The sequence below is a fragment of the Podarcis liolepis genome (genome assembly GCF_965112155.1).
Source record: "Podarcis liolepis genome assembly, chromosome: 7".
Classification (NCBI taxonomy): domain Eukaryota; kingdom Metazoa; phylum Chordata; class Lepidosauria; order Squamata; family Lacertidae; genus Podarcis; species Podarcis liolepis.
Window position 1 is genome coordinate 14,710,397 of NC_139561.1, and position 21,672 is coordinate 14,732,068.

The following is a 21,672-nucleotide window of genomic DNA, read 5'->3' on the forward strand; positions in this document are numbered from 1 at the left end:
ACTTCCTGGAAGACCTGTTTACGGGATGCTCAGCTTCCTGTTTACAAGCTTCTACTTCCTGGAAGACCTGTTTACAGGATGCTCAGCTTCCTGTTTACAAGCTTCCACTTCCTGGAGATCATATTTGTGGGCAGCTCAGCTTCCTATTTATAGGCTGCTACTTTCTGGAAGACATTTATAGGCTGCCACTTCCTGGAAGAGTTGTTTACTTCCTGCTTACATACTGACACTTCCTGGAAGTTGTATTTGCAAGTTTCTCAACTTCCTGTTTATTGGCTGATACTTCCTGGAAGGTGTGTTTACGGGTTGCTCAACTTCCTGTTTATAGGTTGACACTTCCTGTCCGTGGCAGAGTGCAGGAGAGGAAAAGCCAGAAGTACTTCATTTCGTTCTCTCTCTCTCCCCCCTCCCTCTTTTTTTCTCTTTTTGATTTCAAGTGTGACCAAACTCTTGCTTTTCAAAACAATAAAAATGCTAATGCTGTCACACCAGGAGTCCCACACTCCGGCGCTAATTTATGAGCTCCCCACCTTTTAAGGAGCAGGGGCGCATCCGAGCGTGGCGCTCGTTCAGAGGTTTAGAGGAGGCTGGCGCTTTTAATAGCCTCGCAGTCTTCTGAGAGCCAGAGATTGCAGGAGAGGGGGGTCAGGCCGGGGTGGAAATGGCAACTCCCGCTCGCCCCAGAAAACAGCAAATTGTAATGGGAGGGAGAGAGAGAATCTGCTGATGCAGCCTCTGCCAGAAATTAAGCGGCTGGCTGGTGGCAAACAGAGAATTTGGTGCCCTGTGAATTGTAGAATTGTTAGAGCTGGAAGGGACTCCACAGGGACATCTAGTCCAACCCCCTAGAGATTGAACCCAGGATCACATACAATATGTTTAGGGGCAGGCTTGACAGAGCGAAACAGAAATTATAATCTATAATTATGTGTTTATAATTATTATAGAATTATGTGTGTGTGTGCAACATCACTGTTCATACAAACATCGGAAGAGTCTGAATTCTGAAATTCTGCATCGTGAGAGCCAGTGTGGTGTAGTGGTTAAGAACGGTAGATTCGTAATCTGGGGAACCGGGTTCGCGTCTCCGCTCCTCCACATGCAGTTGCTGGGTGACCTTGGGTCAGTCACACTTCTCTGAAGTCTCTCAGCCCCACTCACCTCACAGAGTGTTTGTTGTGGGGGAGGAAGGGAAAGGAGAATGTTAGCCGCTTTGAGACTCCTTCGGGAAGTGATAAAGCGGGATATCAAATCCAAACTCCTCTTCTTCTTCTTTTCCTCCCCTCCTTTCCAGAACCTTCAAACGCCTCTGGAAGCAGGTCTCCGAGAACCTGGATCGGTACCGCACCTTCCCACGGCTTGCTGGGGGTAAGCGTCTGATGTGGGTGATGCCGCCCCCATTTTCCACGGAGGCTAGAAAGACTTGAATTGTCCCTTGCATGAGTTGCTGTTATTACTCCTTTCCCCCAAGGAACTAAGAACATAACAACAGCCTGCTAGATCAGGACACATGGCTCATCTAGCCCAGAATCCTGTCCTCACAGTGGCCAAGCTTGATGCCTCAGTGGGAAGCCCAGAAGCAGGATCTGAACCCCAGAACCCTCTCCCCATCCTGCCACGTTCAGCAACTGGTATTCAGAAGCATAGCTGCCTCCAGCTGTAGCCATTGTGGTTGTTAGTCACTCAGTGAATGCATGAAGTGCTCAAGCAGGCTAGAAATAAACAGATCTGCGCTGTGCGATGTGCAGCGAACCTTTGGAACTCGCTGCTGCAGGACCTGAGCAGAACAGCAACTCTCCCCACCCCTCAAGCCTCTTAGGAGAGAGCACCCTTGTGCTTGAGCTTTGCTTGTGGGCTTCCTGTAATGGGCATCTGTTTGGCCGCTGTGAGTAAAGGATGCTGAACTAGATGGCTTGATCCAGCTGGGGTCTTCTTATATTCCTCCGGGAGGCATGTGGAGTGAAAGGCTGAAATTCAGGTGATGGTTTGCCCGGAGACTCCGAGTTACCTTCTGCCATGTTTCATTCATTCATTATACAACTGTACAGTGGACGCTCGAGTTGCGAACGTGATCCGTGCGGGATGCACGTTCGCAACCCGCAACAGCGCGTCTGTGCACACATGGGTTGCAATTCGGCGCTTTGCATGCGCAAAGCGCGATTTAGCACTTCTGCGCATGTGTGACCGCCGAAACCCGGAAGTCACCCCTTCCGGTACTTCTGGGTTTCGGCAGCCTGTAACCCAAAAAAACGCAACCTGAAGCGTCTGTAACCCGAGGTATGACTGTACCTTGGTTTTCAAACAGCTTAGTTCTTGAATGTTTTGGCTCCCGAACGCCGCAAACCCAGAAGTGACTGTTCTGGTTTGTGAACTATTTTTGGAAGCCGAACGTCCGGCTGGGCTTCCGATTGGCTGCAGCAGCTTCCTGCAGCCAATCGGAAGCCGTGCTTTGGTTTCTGAACATTTTGGAAGTCGAACGGACTTCTGGAACGGATTCCGTTTGACTTCCAAGGTACGACTGTATTTCAGTGCTGCTTTTCACTCGCCTGAGCCGCAAAGCGGTTTTGCATACAGTAATGACATAGCAGAGTGTCATGATCGCAATATAAAATTATATAAAAAACAAGCAACAATTCAGTGTTTGATTGGGGTGTGTGTGTGTGTTTTTGTGTGAGGATTTTGGCTCCCAGAAACTGGAGGAGAGTGTCACCGCTGGACTCGGGTCGTGCTCAGGGTACCTGGCTGGCTGCTCTGAGAAGAGGACGCTGGGCCAGGGTCCTGATCCAGCCACAGGGCTCTTCCGATGTTCTCACGATGCACGGAAGTGGACACCATGCTGCCGCTCAACTCCCGTGCCAAAGTCTCCCTTCTCTCTCCCCCTCTGCGCAGAGTGCGGCGGCAAGAACTTCCACTTTGTCCACTCCTCGGCGGACGTGCCCAGCGTGGTGAGCGGGACCCTGCGCTCGGCCTTCGAGTACGGCGGGCAGAAGTGCTCGGCCTGCTCCCGCCTCTACGCCCCCGACTCTCTGTGGCCCCGCATCAAAGCCGCGCTCCTGGAAGAGCACCGGAAGATCAAAGTGGGCGATGTGAGTGGGAAGACTCCTCTCCCGCTGAAGGGGCTTTGCGGCTCAGCGGGTGGCTGATGGGATTAGAGGCTGCACTTGGCTGGCTGCTAATTCCCATTGAAGGCACCTCTTTATCCCCTGCTTTCCCCCTCCCCGCTTTCGGGACCATCCCTGCCCCCTCCCCGCAATGCCTGACACCCCCTTTCCCTACAGAACTCTCTCCTTCGTCCTTGGTACAGTGGTACTTCGGGTTACATATGCATTGCTTACGCTTCAGGTTACAGACTCCGCTAACCCAGAAATAATACCTCGGGTTAAGTACTTTGCTTCAGGATGAGAACAGAAATTGTTCTCCAGTAGTGCAGCAGCAGCAGGAGGCCCCATTAGCTAAAGTGGTGCTTCAGGTTAAGAACAGTTTCAGGTTAAGAACGGACCTCCGGAACGAATTAAGTACTTAAGCCGAGGTACCACTGTACTCGCTCTCTCTCTCTCTGGCAATTAGAAATTAACTCGTTGCCGAAACAGGCAAGGGTTGGTTGCACGGAACAGACTAATTAAAAAAAACCAAACAACTTTCTTTTGCCGCCACCCCCTTTTTTCTTCAGAAAGCTATTGATTGCTACTAGCCATGGTGGCGGGACATGGGTGGCGCTGTGGGTTAAACCACAGAGCCTAGGACTTGCCGATCAGAATGTCGGCGGTTTGAATCCCTGCGACGGCGTGAGCTCCCGTTGCTCAGTCCCTGCTCCTGCCAACCTAGCAGTTCGAAAGCACGTCAAAGTGCAAGTAGATAAATAGGTACCGCTCTGATGGGAAGGTAAACGGCATTTCCGTGCGCTTCTCTGTTTTCGCCAGAAGCAGCTTAGTTATGCTGGCCACATGACCCGGAAGCTGTACACCGGCTCCCTCGGCCAATAAAGCCGAGCGTCGCAACCCCAGAGTCGTCTGCGACTGAACCTAACGGTCAGGGTCCCTTTACTAGCAGTGGCAGTTCTCTGGCTCCACAGTCAGAGGCCGAGATGCTTCCGAGTCCCAGTTTCTGGAAACCACAGGAGGAGAGAGAGGGGGCCCTTGCTCCTAGATCCCACTTGCAGGTTTCCCCTTTGGGGCAGCTGGGCTACTGGGCACTGCGAGGCTGGGCTACTTGGGCCATTGGCCTGGGTCAAGGCCCCAGGTTGGGTCGCAACATCAGAGCACAATATTGCAAGCGGTTGCAGTCACAAAAACAGGAGGGGTCCCCAAAACATGCAGTGGCTCCCCTTCCTGCCATAGATGGCGAGGGTTGGACCTAGATCCCTTCTCCATCCAAATCTCGTGCTCTGTGATTCGTGTCTTCATTGAGCACATTCACAGAATGCCTTAACAGTCCGTCCTTTTTGCTGAGGAACTCTGGGAATCGTAGCTCTGTGTGGGGAAGAACAACTCTCAGCACCCATAACAGACTACAGCTCCCTGAATTCTTTGGGGAAAGCATTGATGATAGTAGCTTCTGTACCTAAAGACACTGAACTTCATTTGGCCATTAATTACGTTAGTTTCGGCCGTTGCAGATAGCGAGATTAATGGTTTTTAGTGGGACTCGGAACTGTAGCACGACGGAAACAGGGCTGATCGCAACAAAACCCCCCATCTGCACTGAAAATTTGAAGCAGTATCATGTCACTTTAAACATCCATGGCTTCCTCCAAAGGATTCTGGGAACTGTAGTTTGTTAAGGCTGCTGAGAGTTGCTAGGAGGTTCCTCCATTCCCCGCCCAGAGTTACAATTTCCAAAGCAGTTTAGCAATCAGTCCCTCTTCCCAGGGAATAACTCGGGAGGGGAAGAGGGATCTCAGACAACCTTCAGCACCTTTAACAAACTACAGTTCCCAGAATCCTTCAGAGGAAGCCAAAGCGGCGTTGAAATGGTATCACAGTACCTTCAACGTAAGACATGAATGCAGCCCTCACTTTGGTGGGAGATGGGCAGAACAGAAACCAAGAGGCATCTCACATTTTTTCTCCCTCGTTTGGTTTTCTCCCCAGCCAACAGATTTCGAGACGTTCTTCTCTGCTGTCATCGACCACAAGGTAATGGGCTTCATTCGTATCTCTTTTCTGGTCGCTCCAGTAATTCTGTACGGTGAAATCAGGATTTCTCTATGGAAATTCCGTCCCTCTGCACCTCTGACTACCCCCTACGCTGGTTTTGTTCATTTATCCTTACAGGCTTTTGGGGTGCTGTAGGGTTGATCTCATTGGCCCAGTAACTCTGTCCTAAGCTAGTGATTCCCTGCCTGGCTTTTGTATTGCAACCAGACCAGGGGTTGGCCCTGCCTGTCTTTTGCTCTAGCGCCACCTGCTGTTTGGCTCCCTGCCTTCTGCCCTACTGGGCCCAGTGGGCGCCAACCGCCATCACTAATGGAGAATTGTATGGCCAAGCTGGGATTCTTGGTTATTTGTAGATTATGGTTTCTGTAAAATCCATTTTGTGTGTTAGCTGCTGGTAGCTGCTACCCCGGGGCTTTTTTTGAGAAAGATTGGGAGGCAACAAATTTAGCAGCAGCAACAACGACACATGTCCACACTCCTTATCCTTTGGCCACTGCTTGCCCAGCCTTTTGCAGACCGAGGGCCACATTCCATTCTAGGCAGGCTTCCGGGGGCCATGTGTCATGGTGGGTGGGGGCAGAGGCAAAAGTGGGAGGGGCAATAAAGGTAAATTTTGCCTTTGTGCAATAGGGTACTTTCAGGGCCGGATTTAGGTCTGATGAGGCCCTAATCTGCTGGAGGTAATGGGGCCTTTTATATGTCCAGCTGTCAACAACAAATTGTTGCTGGTTTTTGTGTTGAATATATGCTATATTGAAATTTATGGAACTACACAACTGTTGCTGTAGAGCCAGTGTGGTGTAGTGGTTAAGAGCGGTAGTCTCGTAATCTGGGGAACCGGGGTTCGCGTCTGCGCTCCTCCACATGCAGCTGCTGGGTGACCTTGGGCCAGTCACACTTCTCTGAAGTCTCTCAGCCCCACTCACCTCACAGTGTTTGTTGTGGGGGAGGAAGGGAAAGGAGAATGTGAGCCGCTTTGAGACTCCTGAAGGGGAGTGAAAGGCGGGATATCAAATCCAAACTCTTCTTCCTCTTCTTCTTCTTGCTGTATATAGGTTTTATTTTATTTATTTTTTATCTTATATTTTGGAAATGTACATCCAGTTTTTTTCCCTTTAAACTTTTTTGGGGTCCCCAAGAGAGTGGGGCCCTAAGCTATAGCTTGTTTAGCTTATACATAAATCCAGCACTGGGTACTTTAATAAAACAGTCACGTGTCCTTCTCTATGCCCCCGTCCAAGGAAGGAAGAGGAATTTTCAGAGTTCAAGGGAAACACTTCCCAGCCAGGCTAAAACACTCAAGTGGGGTGCAAAGCAGGGGCAGTGAGGGGTGTGGCCTCAGAGGAGGGGGTGTGGCCTGGCGAGAGTCTTAGGGGCTGAAAAGAGAGGCTTCGAGGACCTCAAATCAGCCCCTGAGCCTGAGACTCCCCATTTATTTACTAATTAACTTTGCTAGTTGCTTTATCTTGCCCAAGGCCACCCAGAGCAATTTACAACTACACCCCTGCAACATAGATGCATTAAAATCAAGGTGGGCGTGGGGAAATGTGTCTCACCCACTTCTCAAAAGCCACAGATAGAGGCGGAAGGCCTGGTTGAAGAGGAATGTTTTTGCCTGGTGCCTAAAGGTGTATAATGAAGGTGCCAGGTGAGCATCCCTGGGGTGAGCATTCCACAGACGGGGAGCCACTGCAGAAAAGGCCCCCTTCTTGTGTCGCCACCCTCCGGACTTCTCACAGAAGAGGCACATGAAGAAGGGTCCAGGGTCCAGGTTGCTTTTATGGGGAGAGTCTGTCCTTGAGGTATTGCGGTCCTGAGCCGTTTAAGGCTTTATACGTCAAAAGCAGCACTTTGAATTGGGCCCGGAAACAAATTGAAAACCAGCGCAGTCGGGCCAGGATCGGTGCAATATGCTGATGCCATCTTGCTCCAGTGAGCAACCTGGCCACCAAATTCTGGACCATCTTGAAGCCTCCGAACCACCCTATGTATAATACAACTGCTGTAATCTAACTTAGAGGTCTTTGTCCATGGAGTTTTCTTGGCAGGGATACTGGAGTGGCTTGCCGGTTCCTGCTCCAGGTAGATCACGTTTGGTCAAAACTCTCCACTATGACCTTCCATCTTGGGTGGCCCTGCACGGCATAGCTCATAGCTTCTCTGAGTTATTCAAGCTCCTTCGCCACGGCAAGGCAGTGATCCATGAAGGGGCAGTGACGAAATTAAAAGACGCTTGCTTCTTGGGAGAAAAGCAATGATAAACCTAAACAGCATCTTAAAAAGCAGAGACATCACCTTGCCGGCAAAGGTCCATATAGTTCAAGCTATGGTTTTCCCAGTAGTGATGTATGGAAGTGAGAGCTGGACCATAAAGAAGGCTGATCGCTGAAGACTTGATGCTTTTGAATTATGGTGCTGGAGGAGTCTCTTGAGAGTCCCATGGGCTGCAAGAAGATCAAACCTCTCCATTCTGAAGGAAATCAGCCCTGAGTGCTCACTGGAAGGACAGATCCTGAAGCTGAGGCTCCAATACTTTGGCCACCTCATGAGAAGAGAAGACTCCCTGGAAAAGACCCTGATGTTGGGAAAGATGGAGGGCACAAGAAGGGGATGACAGAGGAAGAGATGGTTAGACAGCGTTCTCGAGGCTACAAACATGAGTCTGACCAAACTGCGGGAGGCAGTGGAAGACAGGAGTGCCTGGCGTGCTCTGATCCATGGGGTCACGGAGAGTTGGACACGACTAAATGACTAAACAGTAACAACAACCTAGAGGTTACCAGAGCATAGACTACAGAGGTCTGTCCATATAGGGGTTCAAAAGACGTTCATGGCTATGGCAGATTTTTGCCCTTCTGCAATGCAGGTCGCTGCTTAGTCCTGGAAAACCTGGCAGAAAACTAGTTCACACTTGTGCATAGATTCATGGCTTAATTCCCACAGCAACTAGCTGGGCTTTCAGCGTTTCCACAGGCCCACATATAGAACCTTTTTGTTTTATTGTGTAGTGTTCTTTGGGTGGTGTCGGTTGATGTAAACCAGCCCCTAAAAATTGCAGGGTCCCAGCTGGAAGGGGTGAGCAGGTTCAATGAGTAGGGCACCTGCTCTGCAACTCTTGCCTGAAACCCTTGAAAGCGATTGCTGCCAGTCAGTGTAGACAATACCAAGCTACCGTATTTTTCGCTCTATAGGACGTATTTTCCCCCCTCCAAAAATGGATGATCCCGCTTGCTGTCTTGGCTTCTGCCAAAGCCGTGTGCAGCCTCTCCCGGCTGGAGAGGTTGCGTGTGGCTAAAGAGGAAGCCACCCTAAAAACTAGGTGCGCCCTATGGAGTGAAAAATACAGTAGATGGACCAACAGCTTTCCCCCCGATGTGTGTCTATGTGTGCGCACAAAACTGAGATAGACAGACCAGTTTGGGGGGTGTTCCTTCCAGCCTAGACATTGCTCTCTCTTCCTCCCCACCAGTCTTTACCTGTGCACTTTCCCCGAGAAGGCGAGGAAAACCTGGCCTCAGTTTTCTCTGGCATAAAGAGTGATCAATCGTTTTCCGCGTTAAGGCGAAGGAAGGAACTGAAAACGAAATTGCCAGTATCAGGATGCCATTATCGAAATCTTTGCTCTGGACACATTTGGAATGCAAAGTATGGTGCTGATAACGGCAAGGTTGCAGGTTCGATCCCCTTATGGGACAGCTGCATATTCCGGCATTGCAGGGGGTTGGTCTAGATGACCGTCAGGGTCCCTTCCAACTGTTGAATTCTATGAATGTTCTGTGTCCAGTTCTGGACGCATCCCCTCAAAAAGGATACTGTTGAGTCGGGAAAGGTGCAGAAATGGGAAACCGAAATGACCAAGGTGGAAATGGAATGACTCTATTATGAAGAAGAGTTGCAGTGCTTGGGACATTTTAGTTTAGGTAAAAGGCAAGTTAGAAGCGACCTGGCAGAAGTTTATAAATTTCTGCATGGCGGAAGTGGACAGAGAAACGTTTTTCTTCCTCATCAACTTGTGAACCTCCACTGAAGCTGAATGTTGGAAGATTGAGGAAGAAAGGAAGTCTTCTTTTGTGCAGCGCGTGGTTAGGCTGTGGAACTCCCCCCCACTGGATACAGTGATGGCAATCGCTGTGGATTGGACAAATTCACAGAGGAGAGGGTTCTCGATGGCTACTAGCCACAGCGGCTCTGCTCTGCCCTCCACAGTCGGAGGCAGTGATGCTTCTGTGGACATCAGTTGCTGGAAACCACCAGAGGGGACAATGCGCTTGTGCTCAGACACTGCTTGTGGGTTTCCTTTTGAGGCCTCTGGTCAGCCACTGTGAGAACAGGACGCTGGACTAGATGGGCCATTGGTCTGATCCAGCAGGGGGTTCTTATGATCCCGAAGGAAGCAGGGCCCTTAATGAAACTCACAAAGCCCCCACCCTCCAACTGCAGCCAAATTGGGGTCCTCCCTCTCTTTGGCCACCTCCTGACTCAACACTATTTGCTCTGCATCATATCTCTGTGAGTTGCCCTTCAGCCGAACGTCTCCCAGGATAATCCTCAACGAAACTCTGGAGTGCATCAGTTGCATTGCAGGCAGTGTGGTATAGCGGTTATGGCGTTGGGCTAGGACCCCAGAGACCAGGGTTCGAATTCAGCCACACCCCACTTGGCCATGAAACTCGCTTGGGGGTCTTGGGACAGCCTAAATTACCTCACAGGTTTGCAGAAGGGATTAGAGGAGGAGAACAACGTCAGCTCCTCGGGAGAAAAAGGTGGGATAGAAAGGAAACAGAAAAAGGCCCAAATTAGCCCGGCAAACCCGTTTCCCCCTTCCACCTAGGAATATAGGTCTGACCTCCTGATCCTTCTCGGACCCACAGCCAACGATCCCACAGCCACCGGCCCTTCACTGTCCCGCTTTCCATGGCTCCCTGTCCCACCCCCCTCCCCAGTCTCTGGGTCCCGCGTGGCGTTACCCCCACCTCGGTTCCTTCCTCGCCCCCCCCTCGCTCTGCTATCTCCACCTCCCAGGAGCTGAGCTTCCTCCATTCCTGCCTTTTCTGCTGAGCGAATCCCTGCTGAGATTACGGCTGAGCTGGCAAATGCTTTCTTTAAAGACGTATTTTCACAGCTTAGGAGCAGGCATCTGTCAATAATGATAACCCCACCGCTGCCATCGCCTCCTCCTCCTCCTCCTCCTTTTCGCTCCCCGCCCTCACGTTCCCCTGCTTCGCTCCGTCTAGGCACATTTCCCCCTTCCCGTAGCCGAAGACTTTCCCTTTGAAGTCCTTTGCTTCTCCTGTTGAATCGGGCTAATCTCTCGTCACACCCAATGGGGTTGGGAAGAGGCGCCACTGACCACGGGGATCTATCTTTGGGGCAAGTTTCTCGTTTCCCAGAATCCTCCTCTTCTTTCCTTTGCTTGGCCCTCCTAGGAAAGTCAGGGGCGGCCTCCGTCCCTTCCATCTAGCTCAACCGCCCTCCCCCCCCCAAGATGAGCCAGCCCACCTTGGCCAAGGGAGTGGAGCCACCACTTGAGGGCATTACAGTGGTACCTCGGGTTACATACGCTTCAGGTTACAGACTCCGCTAACCCAGAAATAGTACCTCAGGTTAAGAACTTTGCTTTAGGATGAGAACAGAAATCATTCAGCAACTGCACAACAGCAGCGGGAGGCCCCATTAGCTAAAGTGGTACCTCAGGTTAAGAACAGTTTCAGGTTAAGAACGGACCTCCCAAACGAATTAAGATCTTAACCCGAGGTACCGCTGTATAACCTCTGAGTGCTTTACGGAAACAAACAAAAGGATGAAATTGGCAGGTATCTGAAAACTTCCAAAAGAATTAAGACTAGCAGTCAGCCGAAGAACGCGTGGATAGGCAAAAAAAATGTTTCTGGTGGGCGCTGAAAAGGGCGCTGTGAGTTTTGGCACATTCTGGATTTCAAGAGGCGGGGAGTTCCAAAGTGTAGGTGCCGCCTTCATGAAAAAGATCCTTTGTATAGTGTACAACAGGCACCTGTAACAGTGGCAGTTTTGCAGAATTTGGAAGTCAAGTGGGTGTCTATTAAGGCGACCCTGCAAGCAAACGAGTCCCAAGCTGTTAAGGGCTTTATATGGTGTTGCTCGATTTTCAGCTGAGAACAATTCTGAAGTCGACACAGTAGAGTGCTGTCGGAGTGCTTGTACCGATCACCCAAACGCAGGCGGTTGTGTGAATGTGATCTCGGTGGGCTTGGGCCTTCCTTCACAAACCCTCCATTCTGGTGGTCGCACCCAAATTTTGTAGGGCGGGGATGGAAACGGAAACGGCCTGTGTCATAATGCCATTATACAAACCTGTGCTGCAACTGCATCTGGAATATTGTCTGTTGTTCTGGTCGCCTCCCTTCAAAAGGGATATTATAGAGTTGGAAAAGATTCAGAAAAGGACAAGCAAAATAATCAAAGGGGGGTGTGCGTGTGTGGAGTGACCCTATGAAGAAAGGTTGCAGTGTTTGGGACTTTTTGATTTAGAGTGGTGTTTTCCCAAACTTGGGTCACCGGCTGTTTTTGGACTACAATTCCCATCATCCATGACCGCTGGGATAACTAGGGATGATGGGAGTTGTAGTCCAAAACGAACAGCTGGAGGCCCAACTGGTTTAGAGAAATGGTGAATAAGAGGCGACCTGATAGAAGCTTATGAATTTATGGGAGGCATGGAGAAAGTGGCTAGAGAAAGGGTTTTTTTCTCCCTCTCAAAATAACACTAGAACTTGCTAGGCATCCGATGAAGCTGAACCAAGGAAATGGTAATTCAGAACAGATAAAAGAACTCCTTTATGCAGCACATTGTTAAACTACGGAACTCCCTGCCACAGGAGGCAGTGATGGCCACCAGCCTGTGTGGCTTTAAAAGATGGTTGGACAGATTCATGGAGGAGGAGGAGACTATTGATGGCTGCTAGCCACAGGCAGCCATGCTTCTGAATGCTAGTTTCTGGAAACAGTGAGAAGAGTTTGAAGAGTTTGGATTTGATATCCCGCTTTATCACTACCCGAAGGGGTCTCAAAGCGGCTAACATTCTCCTTTCCCTTCCTCCCCCACAACAAACACTCTGTGAGGTGAGTGGGGCTGAGAGACTTCAGAGAAGTGTGACTAGCCCAAGGTCACCCAGCAGCTGCATGTGGAGGAGCGGAGACGCGAACCCGGTTCCCCAGATTACGAGTCTATCACTCTTAACCACTACACCGCACTGGCTCTCTGAAGGGGAAGAGGGCTCTTGTGACCAGATCCTTGCTTGCTGGTTTCCTGTTCTGCCACTGTGAGATGGTGGACTTGATGGGTCGTTGGCCTGATCCGGAAGCTTCTCTTTATGTTCTTATATCCTTCTTCTCTTCCAGTCTTTCGAGCGCATCAAGAAGTGGCTCGGCCACGGCGAGACGTCGTCGAACCTCAGCATCCTGGCCGGAGGCGGGTGTGACGATAAGGTTGGGTATTTCGTCCAGCCGTGTATTATTGAGACGAAGGACCCGAAAGACCCCATCATGCAAGAGGTGAGTCTTCGGAGGGGGCAGCGTTTCTTGCCAGGGGAACGTTGACCGTCCTCTGTGGCTCACAGACACATTTCGTGTGAAGCCAGAAAGCGAGGCCTGGTGTGGCTAGGAAGTCACAAGATCCAACTTGTTGCTGAAAATTGCAAGAAGGGATTGTATTTTAATACTTTGTTGGAAGCCGCCCAGGGTGGCTGGGGAGACCCAGCCAGATGGGGGGTGGGTATAAATAATAAATTATTATTATTGGGGATTGGGTTCGGGTCTTCCTTGTGGGTTTCATCAGGCTGGCCACTGAGAGAACAGGACGCTGGACTAGATGGGCCTGATCCAGCTGACTGCTAAAGCAAAAATTGCCAACAGTATTTGTGTGTCGTCGTCCCCCCACAAACACAGCTTCCAAGGTGGGTACCATGGATGAAGGCATTTACCCTACTCTAGAAAGGAAAAGGGACGCAGGTGGCGCTGTGGGTTAAACCACAGAGCCCTAGGGCTTGCTGATCAGAAGGTTGGCAGTTTGAATCCCTGCGACAGGGTGAGCCCCCATTGCTCGGTCCCTGCTCCTGCCAACCTAGCAGTTCGAAAGCACGCCAGTGCAAGTAGATAAATAGGTACCGCTCCAGCGGGAAGGTAAACAGTGTTTCCGTGTGCTGCTCTGGTTCGCCAGAAGCGGCTTAGTCATGCTGGCCACATGACCCAGAAGCTGTACGCCGGCTCCTTCGGCCAATAAAGCGAGATGAGCGCCGCAACCCCAGAGTTGGCCACGACTGGACCTAATGGTCAGGGGTCCCTTTACCTTAGAAAGGAAAAAGCCTGTGATCTGTTAAGACTGGAGGCAGAACCATGTTGGATCTCATGTTCTGCTCTGGGGAAAAAACAGAGGTTGTTGGACTCCAGGTCCCATCAGCTTCATCCAGTAGGGACAATGGTCAGGGATGATGGGAGTTGTAGTCCAACATCATCCAGAGATCAGTAGGTTGCCCATCTCTGCACTATATGATGTGATGGAGGTAGCCAGGGGCAGTGAAGGCAAGCGATGGAGGCATTTAGGGCAGTAAAGGCAAAAGTGACAGCCTGGTTCAGGGATTGGGAACTTGCAACTCTCTTTGTGCTGTTGGGCCTCCAACTCCCATCAACTTTAGCCAAGCTTGGCCAGTGGTCTGGGGCAACCCTGGGAGTTGGGGTCCTACTCAGAGTAGACCCATTATGTTGCATCCAGCTAAGTTCGACTCTAGGTGTTATCTAAGCTGAATGTTGGAAGGTTCGGGACAGATCCCGAAGATTTGCAGAGGCTTAGACACTCACACCAATGCTGTTCTCAGAGATGCATCTCTTGTCTCTTATCTCCACCCCCCACCTTCTCCCCCCCCCTCCATTCAGGAAATTTTCGGGCCCATTCTGACTGTGTATGTTTACCCGGAGAGTCAGTACAAAGACATCCTTCAGCTGATTGACAACACTTCTCCGTATGGCCTCACGGGGGCAGTGTTTGCCCAAGATAAGTAAGCATTGGAGTCCACCCCCCACAGGGTCTCATCCTGACCACATTTGCCAGCATAGTACAAATGACGTGCTGCGAGCAAGTCAAGAGAGGAGGAACTAATTTTATATAGGTATGGGTTTTGATTCTGAGCTGTCTTTCCAAGACAAGGACCCACTTTTTTTATTTCATTGGGTTGCTACCCCACTTTTTCCCCTCCGAAGAGCTCAGCGAGGTGTGCATGGTTCTGTCCGTGCTCTTCATTACACCCCCACAACGACCCTGCGAGGTAGGTTAGGCTGAGAGAGGCACTGACTGCCCCCCGCCAAGGGCACGTCCATTGATTCCATCCCTGGTCTTCTGGGTTGTCTGTGTGACCTGTCGCGCAGGTGTGGCCTCGTGCTGTCTTAACATGATTTCCCCCACCCCTGTTTCTATGTCTCTTACAGAGCCGTCATTGACGAAGCATCAAAGGTCCTGAGGAACGCAGCTGGCAACTTCTACATCAATGACAAGTCAACTGGCTCCGTCGTGGCGCAGCAGCCGTTTGGTGGATCCCGGGCCTCAGGTGTGCGAGAGTGAAAGTTGGGTGGGGTTTTGCACTGGGTGGGGCAGCGCAGCACCTTCTTCCTCTGTTTTAGTCACCTTTAAAGCCCTAAACGGCCTCAACCCAGTATATCTGAAGGAGCGCCTCCACCCCCATCGTTCTGCCCGGATACTGAGGTCCAGTGCCGAGGGCCTTCTGGCGGTTCCCTCGCTGCGAGAAGCCAAGTTACAGGGAACCAGACAAAGGGCCTTTTCAGTAGTGGCCCCCGCCCTGTTGTACGCCCTCCTACCAGATGTCAAAGAGATAAACAACTACCAGACTTTTAGAAGACATCTGAAGGCAGCCCTGTTTAGGGAAGCTTTTAATGTTTAATAGGTTATTGTATTTTAATATTCTGTTGGAAGCCGCCCAGGGTGGCTGGGGAAACCCAGCCAGATGGGTGGGGTATTAATAATAATAATAATAATAATAATAATAATAATAATAATAATTGCGTTTAAGCAGAGATTGGATGGCCATCTGTCATGGAATTGGCCTAGGTGAGCCTTTGGAATCCGTTGCAATTCTACGATCATCTTCTTTCCTAAAAGGAGCTCAAAGTGGCATATCAAGTGCTCCCCCTCATTTTATCCTCACAACGACCCTGTGGGGTAGGCTAGGCTGAGGGACAGTGGCTGTCCCCCAAGGTCTCCTGGGGGGGGGGGAGAGCTTCGTGTGGCCAAATGGTGTGATTTGAACCCTGGTCTCTTCTCCCAGGTCTGACACTCTACACCAGGAGTGGCCAACTCCTGAGAGACTGTGATCTACTTTCAGAATTAAAATCTGGCAGTGATCTACCCCCGCTTTTGTGGGAGTTCAGGTCAAAGTTGTTGAACTTTTCTTAGGGAGCTTTTTCCGTTTTTTGGGGGGGTGTTAGAGGCAAGGGTCAAAGGGAAAAAGTCACTCACAATAATATTGCTTTGAGTGATAACAGCCACAGAGGGAAAGCTCTGTCTTCCCTTCCTCTGATCAGACAACAATGGAGGGCAGGGCAGGAGTCAGTTTCAATGATGCTGAGGAAAGGTAGCCAGAGATCAAACAGTGATCTACCAAGACCTCGCAGGGATCTACCAGTAGATCACGATCGAGCTGTTGGACATCCCTGCTCTACACCATGTTGGCTGCCCAAAAGGAATTAACAGTGAGTGCCAAGCGGAAATGTCATATTACATTTCCTTATAATAGTGCATACTTCCAAATCCCAAGATTTATTTATTGAATATCTTGGTTGTTGTTTTTTTTAAAAATTAGCATTTCAAAAATGCACGTCAAAGCGGTTTACAGCAATGAAAACAGAATCGTGCAAGAAAACCATAGAAAAAGTCAAAAATGCAAAAGAGGTAAAGACCAGTGAAAAGGCAGGTGAAAGAAGAAGAAAACGGTGTTAGCAACAGAAAATCCCTAACGTGAAATAAGTAGCTGGAGGCGTAATGAGGTCTAGCAGCTTGCTTTGCTTGTTTTGTGTTTTGAAAAAAAAAAAAGGAAATTGTTGTTCTCAGATTGCCCTTTGCATTTCCCCCCTTTGGAAACAGGAACGAACGACAAGCCCGGGAGCCCCCACTACATCCTGCGCTGGACGTCCCCCCAAGCCGTCAAAGAAACCCACGCACCCCTGGGGGACTGGAAGTATCCCTACATGCAGTGATGCAGCTCTCAAGGGTGCCTTAATCTTGGAGCCGCAGTTGGGTTACCGACCCACCGCACTGTGGATCTGCTAAAGTAGTGGCAATCTCTCATAATACGCAGCTGTATTTAGGAACTGATGCCCCGTCCCCAAATCCCTTGGGGAACCTTATTTCCCGTTTTGGAGGAAACATTGAGGCTCAGTGCAATGTTAGCCTTTGGAATAACCTTTAATTATTAATATTATTTTAATCTTTAAAAAGCTCTCTAATTTAAACACATTTTAAACCTTGGTAAGATTCCAGATATGCTGAGCTAAGCCCTCTTGATTCGAGTCTCTAAAAAGTTTGCACCATTCTATTTCTCCACCTTAAACTGTGCCCTGCTCCCACCCGGGCAGAAGAATACGGTCTCTCTGCCAAGCGCAGCTTCGTTAAAACGCTGGTTTGTAGGGGCATTTGCTTGTCTGAGCTGACCCTCTGAGCTCAGAGTTGTGGGTTGGAAAAAGAGGGTTCAATCCCCCAAAAGACCTCTGGGTTTCAGACTGAGCATGGATCGTATCAGCAGCGAGCATTGCAAGCTTGCTGACTGCTGACCTGTGTGACCTGTTACTTCCAACCCCTGTGGGGTTTTGTGGTTTTTTGGGACAGACTCTCCAGAACCCAAGTTCCCATTGGCCAATATTATTTGGACAACAATGCCTCTTTCTTTATAAACCTCACCTGCTGTAGATTTGATCACTCAAGTGGGGCTAGGCAAAGGTGGTTTTTATTTTTCTTTAAGGATGCCTATTTCCAGCCCAGATATTTTTATCCAGATTCCGGCATCAACTTTCCAAATGAAATAAAACCAGGTCAAAAGAAGGTTACTTTGGAGGGGAAAGTTAAAATGGAATGATTGGTTTGTGGGCGCCTAACATGCAATATGTTTAACAGCTCAATGCGGCTGTTAAATTCAGTGTTAATAATAATGTAATAGGGCGTATATTTTGATGTCCCTTTGGAACAAAGAGAGCTTAGTAAATCTGATTAAGATTTTATGCGTTTTCGGACTTGGCTTATTAAAATACGTTTACTTAGGGAAGGGGTGGGGAAGTTGCCTGATGGGAAGTTTTATGGTTTGAGATCCTGAGGGCCAGATACAGAGGTCTGGAGGGCCACATCTTGCCATTGGGCTTGAGGATTTCAGTTCATGTGACATGCACACACTTGAGTTTTCTCAGGTTATCTGGAGCAGGGGGTTAGAGGCAACTTTCCTCCGGTGTAGGAACCCAGCTCTTGGGGATCCCACAAGTGGAATCTGTGGGTGAAAACCTTTTAGCGTTGGGTTGAATGAGACCACGTGTCGTACAAAATGCCGTGTGACTTTGTGGACTCTTGTGTGACGTCAGCAGCTGCAGAGGTGAGCTAAGCGCATTTGCTCGAGAAATAGAGGTCCTATGTGCTGTGATCCTGCCACCGGGACACCATTTTGTTCCACTAAAGTCTCGAAGACGCAACCAGAACCACTTAATGAATTCTACAGGCATCCCGTCGATTAACGGTGTATATAGGCCTCTTCATCTTTAGACAAGGCGCACATCACTTATGCTTAAAATTAGGTAAAGGTAAAGGGACCCCTGACCATTAGGTCCAGTCGTGGCTGATTCTGGGGTAGCGGCGCTCATCTCGCTTTATTGGCCGAGGGAGCCAGCGTACAGCTTCCGAGTCATGTGGCCAGCAGGACTAAGCCGCTTCTGGCGAACCAGAGCAGCGCACGGAAACGCCTTTTACCTTCCCGCTGGAGTGGTACCTATTTATCTACTTGCACTTTGACGTGCTTTCAAACTGCTAGGTTGGCAAGAGCAGGGACCGAGGAACGGGAGCTCACCCCGTTGCGGGGATTCGGACCTCTAACCTTCTGATTGGCAAGTCCTAGGCTCTGTGGTTTAACCCACAGTGCCACCCGTGTCCCTTTCATTAAAATTAATTTCACATAAATTGCAACAGCAGCATTAGCTTGCTTGGGCATGCTCTGCCACGGGACCCTAAGGTTCTAGTCCAGTTTGTCTCCTGGAAATCCAGTTGGTAACTAGGCATTTGTGAAGATTTGTAGCAAGCTACTTTGAGTTTACTTTTCATGAAACAAAACAAGACTAAGAATGCAAATAACAACAACAACAACAGCAACAACAACAACACAGTGGTCCCTCAGGTTACAAACACCTCGGGTTACAGATGCTTCGGCTTACAAACTCCGCTAACCCGGAAGTAGTACCTTGGGTTAAGAACTTTGCCCCAGGATGAGAACAGAAATTGCGCGGCGGCAGCAGCAGGAAGAAGAAGAAGAGTTTGGATTTGATATCCCGCCTTTCACTCCCTTTAAGGAGTCTCAAAGCGGCTAACATTCTCCTTTCCCTTCCTCCCCCACAACAAACACTCTGTGAGGTGAGTGGGGCTGAGAGACTTCAAGGAAGTGTGACTAGCCCAAGGTCACCCAGCAGCTGCATGTGGAGGAGCGGGGAAGCGAACCCGGTTCCCCAGATTAGGAGACTACCGCTCTTAACCACTGCACCACACGGGAGGCTCCACTAGCTAAAGTGGTACCTCAGATTAAGAACGGTTCCAGGTTAAGAATGGACCTCTGGAACAAATCAAGTTTGTAACCCGATGTACCACTGTAAATGATAAAAATTAGCCTGTACTGACTGGTAACAACTTTTTAGGGGTTCAGGCTGAAACATATACAAACTGTTTGATTTACCACTGAGCTACAGCCCATTTGCTGAGCTGGGCCGTTGGTCCATCTCACTCTGTACTGCCTACTCTGACTGGCAGCAGCTCTCCCCAAACCCTGCTTCCCAAGATTCTTTTCAGCAGGCAGTGCCTGGGAGGGGTTTCTGCCTTAGGTGCGTCTGTCGTCTGCATCTTTTGGACTCCTCTGTTCCAGGTTTGAGGCCAGATACTTCAGGGCAGGGAAATGTATGCAAACCAGCCAGATTGCTGAGCCCTCTGTAACATCAGATGGAAATATCCACCAACTGACTCATCTTATGCGGCATGACTTTTCATCAGGTGTTCTTCCTGCCCCCAGAGGACGGTAGACTGAATCGTAATTGGGATGCTGGGAAAATCAGGGGTTCACGTTCTGTAAGCAAGATTCCGGGCGAGGGGGGTAATCTAGATTACTGTATTTTTCACTCTATAGGGCATACTTTTTCCCCTCCAAAAATGAAGGGGAAATGTCTGTGCGTCCTATGGAGCGAATGCAGGCTCCTTGGCTTCAGCGATAGCAACGTGAAGCCTCCGAAGCGCAGAGGGAGCGCTCCCTCCGCACTCCGGAGGCTTCGTGTTGCTTTTGCTGAAGCCTGGAGAGCGAGAGAGGTCGGTGCACAGGCTTTCGCTCTCCAGGCTTCAGGGCTAGCTACCTGAAACCTTCGGAGCACAGCGCGAGGTCCTGCTGTGTTCCGCAGGCTTCAGGTTCCTTTCGCTGAAGCCGGGAGAGCAAGACTCTCTTCGCTTCAGCAAAATGAACCCGAAGCCTGCGGAGCGCAGTGGGAACTCGCACTGCGCTCCACAGGCTTCAGGGATCTTTGAGGCTGGCGGTGGGGGAAAACAGCGCTTCCCTCCACTGCCAGCCCCACAAGCTCGGGGGGGGCAGCGGGAAGGCTGCTCTCCACCTTTGCGCTGCTCCCCAACCTGGATGCACAGAACACACCTTGTTTTAGAGGGGGAGAACAAGAAAAAAAAATCTCCCCCTCTTTGCGCAGTGCCCCTTCAGCGAAGCGGGCGGAGAAATGGAAGGGGCTCCGTTTCTCCTCTGCTTCGCTGAAGGGGCAATGAGCAGATAGGGGGAGATTCCCCCCCCCTTGTTCTCCCCCTCTAAAACAAGGTGCGTCCTATTGTGTCCTATAGAACGAAAAATACAGTATTCTATTTCGCCAGGCTGGTGAAAGGCCAAGCGCCCTGCAATCTTGGGCAAAAAGGTTGATGAGTCTTTGTAGAGCAGGGTTTCCCAAACGTGGGCCTCCAGCTGTTTTGGGACTACAATTCCCATCATCCCTGACCACTGGTCCTGCTAGCTAGGGATGATGGGAGTTGTAGTCCACAACAGCTGGAGACCTAAGTCGGGGACTCCCTGGGCTAGATGGCCATTCCAACTCTACAGTTTTATGACAATGCACCATAACACATAGCAATTGAGGATTGTAGCCACAAATAGCTCTTTCCTCCATGAATTTGTCCCAATCCTCTCTTTTAAAGCCAATCACTGCCTCCTAATCCCTGCTGTAGAACTTGCATTTCTGTCCCACCTTTCTTCCTCCAAGGAGTTTGAATTTGGATTTGATATCCCGCTTTATCACTACCCGAAGGAGTCTCAAAGCGGCTAACAATCTCCTTTCCCTTCCTCCCCCACAACAAACACTCTATGAGGTGAGTGGGGCTGAGAGACTTCAGAGAAGTGTGACTGGCCCAAGGTCACCCAGCAGCTGCATGTGGAGGAGCGGGGAATCAAACCCGCTTCACCAGATTACGAGTCCACCGCTCTTAACCACTACACCACACTGGCTCTCAAGGAGCTCAAGGTGGCTTTTGCTCCCCCCTCATTTCATCCCACGACAACCCTGCGAGGTAGGTTACACCAAGAAGCAGTGATGTGGCAGAAATCTAGTGTCCAGGGTTGGAGGCAGCGATACTTCTGAATACCAGTTGCTGGAAACCTCAGGAGAGGGGGCGGTCTAATGCTTGAATCCTGCTTGCAGACTGTCCATTGGGAGGCATCTGGGCAGCCACTGTGAAATGACAGTGCTGGACTAGATGGGCCATTGGCCTGATCCTGCAGACTCTTATGTTCTTATGATGATCTGGACAGTCTCTCGCTTGGACTACTGCAATGCGCTGAGGTGACTCAGAAACTGCAATTAATCCAGAATGCGGCAGCAAGACTGGTGACTGGGAGTGACCGCCGAGACGATATACAGTGGTACCTCAGGTTACATACGCTTCAGGTTACAGACTCCGCTAACCCAGAAATATTATCTCAGGTTAAGAACTTTGCTTCAGGATGAGAACAGAAATCATGCTCTGGTGGAGCGGCAGCAGCAGGAGGCCCCATTAGCTAAAGTGGTGGTTCAGGTTAAGAACAGTTTCAGGTTAAGAACGGTCCTCCGAAACAAATTAAATACTTAACCCAAGGTACCACTGTAGTAGTTATTGATTGCCTGTCCAAAACACATCCAACTCTCAAGCTGGCTAGCTTTTGGAATAATGGCTATTATTATTATTATTATTATTATTATTATTATTATTATTATTATTATT

General features: G+C 49.9%; 1 protein-coding gene across 1 annotated transcript in view; it reads left to right on the forward strand.

Annotated features, from left to right (window-relative positions):
* ALDH4A1 (aldehyde dehydrogenase 4 family member A1) overlaps window positions 1-17,409 on the forward strand; it is a 29,603-nt gene extending 12,194 nt beyond the window's left edge. Inside the window, exons 9-15 of the mRNA XM_083512691.1 lie at window positions 1,295-1,368; window positions 2,890-3,086; window positions 5,091-5,135; window positions 12,534-12,686; window positions 14,064-14,185; window positions 14,613-14,731; window positions 16,282-17,409. Of these exons, the coding sequence (XP_083368817.1) occupies window positions 1,295-1,368; window positions 2,890-3,086; window positions 5,091-5,135; window positions 12,534-12,686; window positions 14,064-14,185; window positions 14,613-14,731; window positions 16,282-16,394 (823 nt within the window). The 3' untranslated portion in view covers window positions 16,395-17,409. The remainder of the gene's footprint in view (window positions 1-1,294; window positions 1,369-2,889; window positions 3,087-5,090; window positions 5,136-12,533; window positions 12,687-14,063; window positions 14,186-14,612; window positions 14,732-16,281) is intronic.
* The last annotated feature ends 4,263 nt before the right edge of the window (window positions 17,410-21,672 follow it).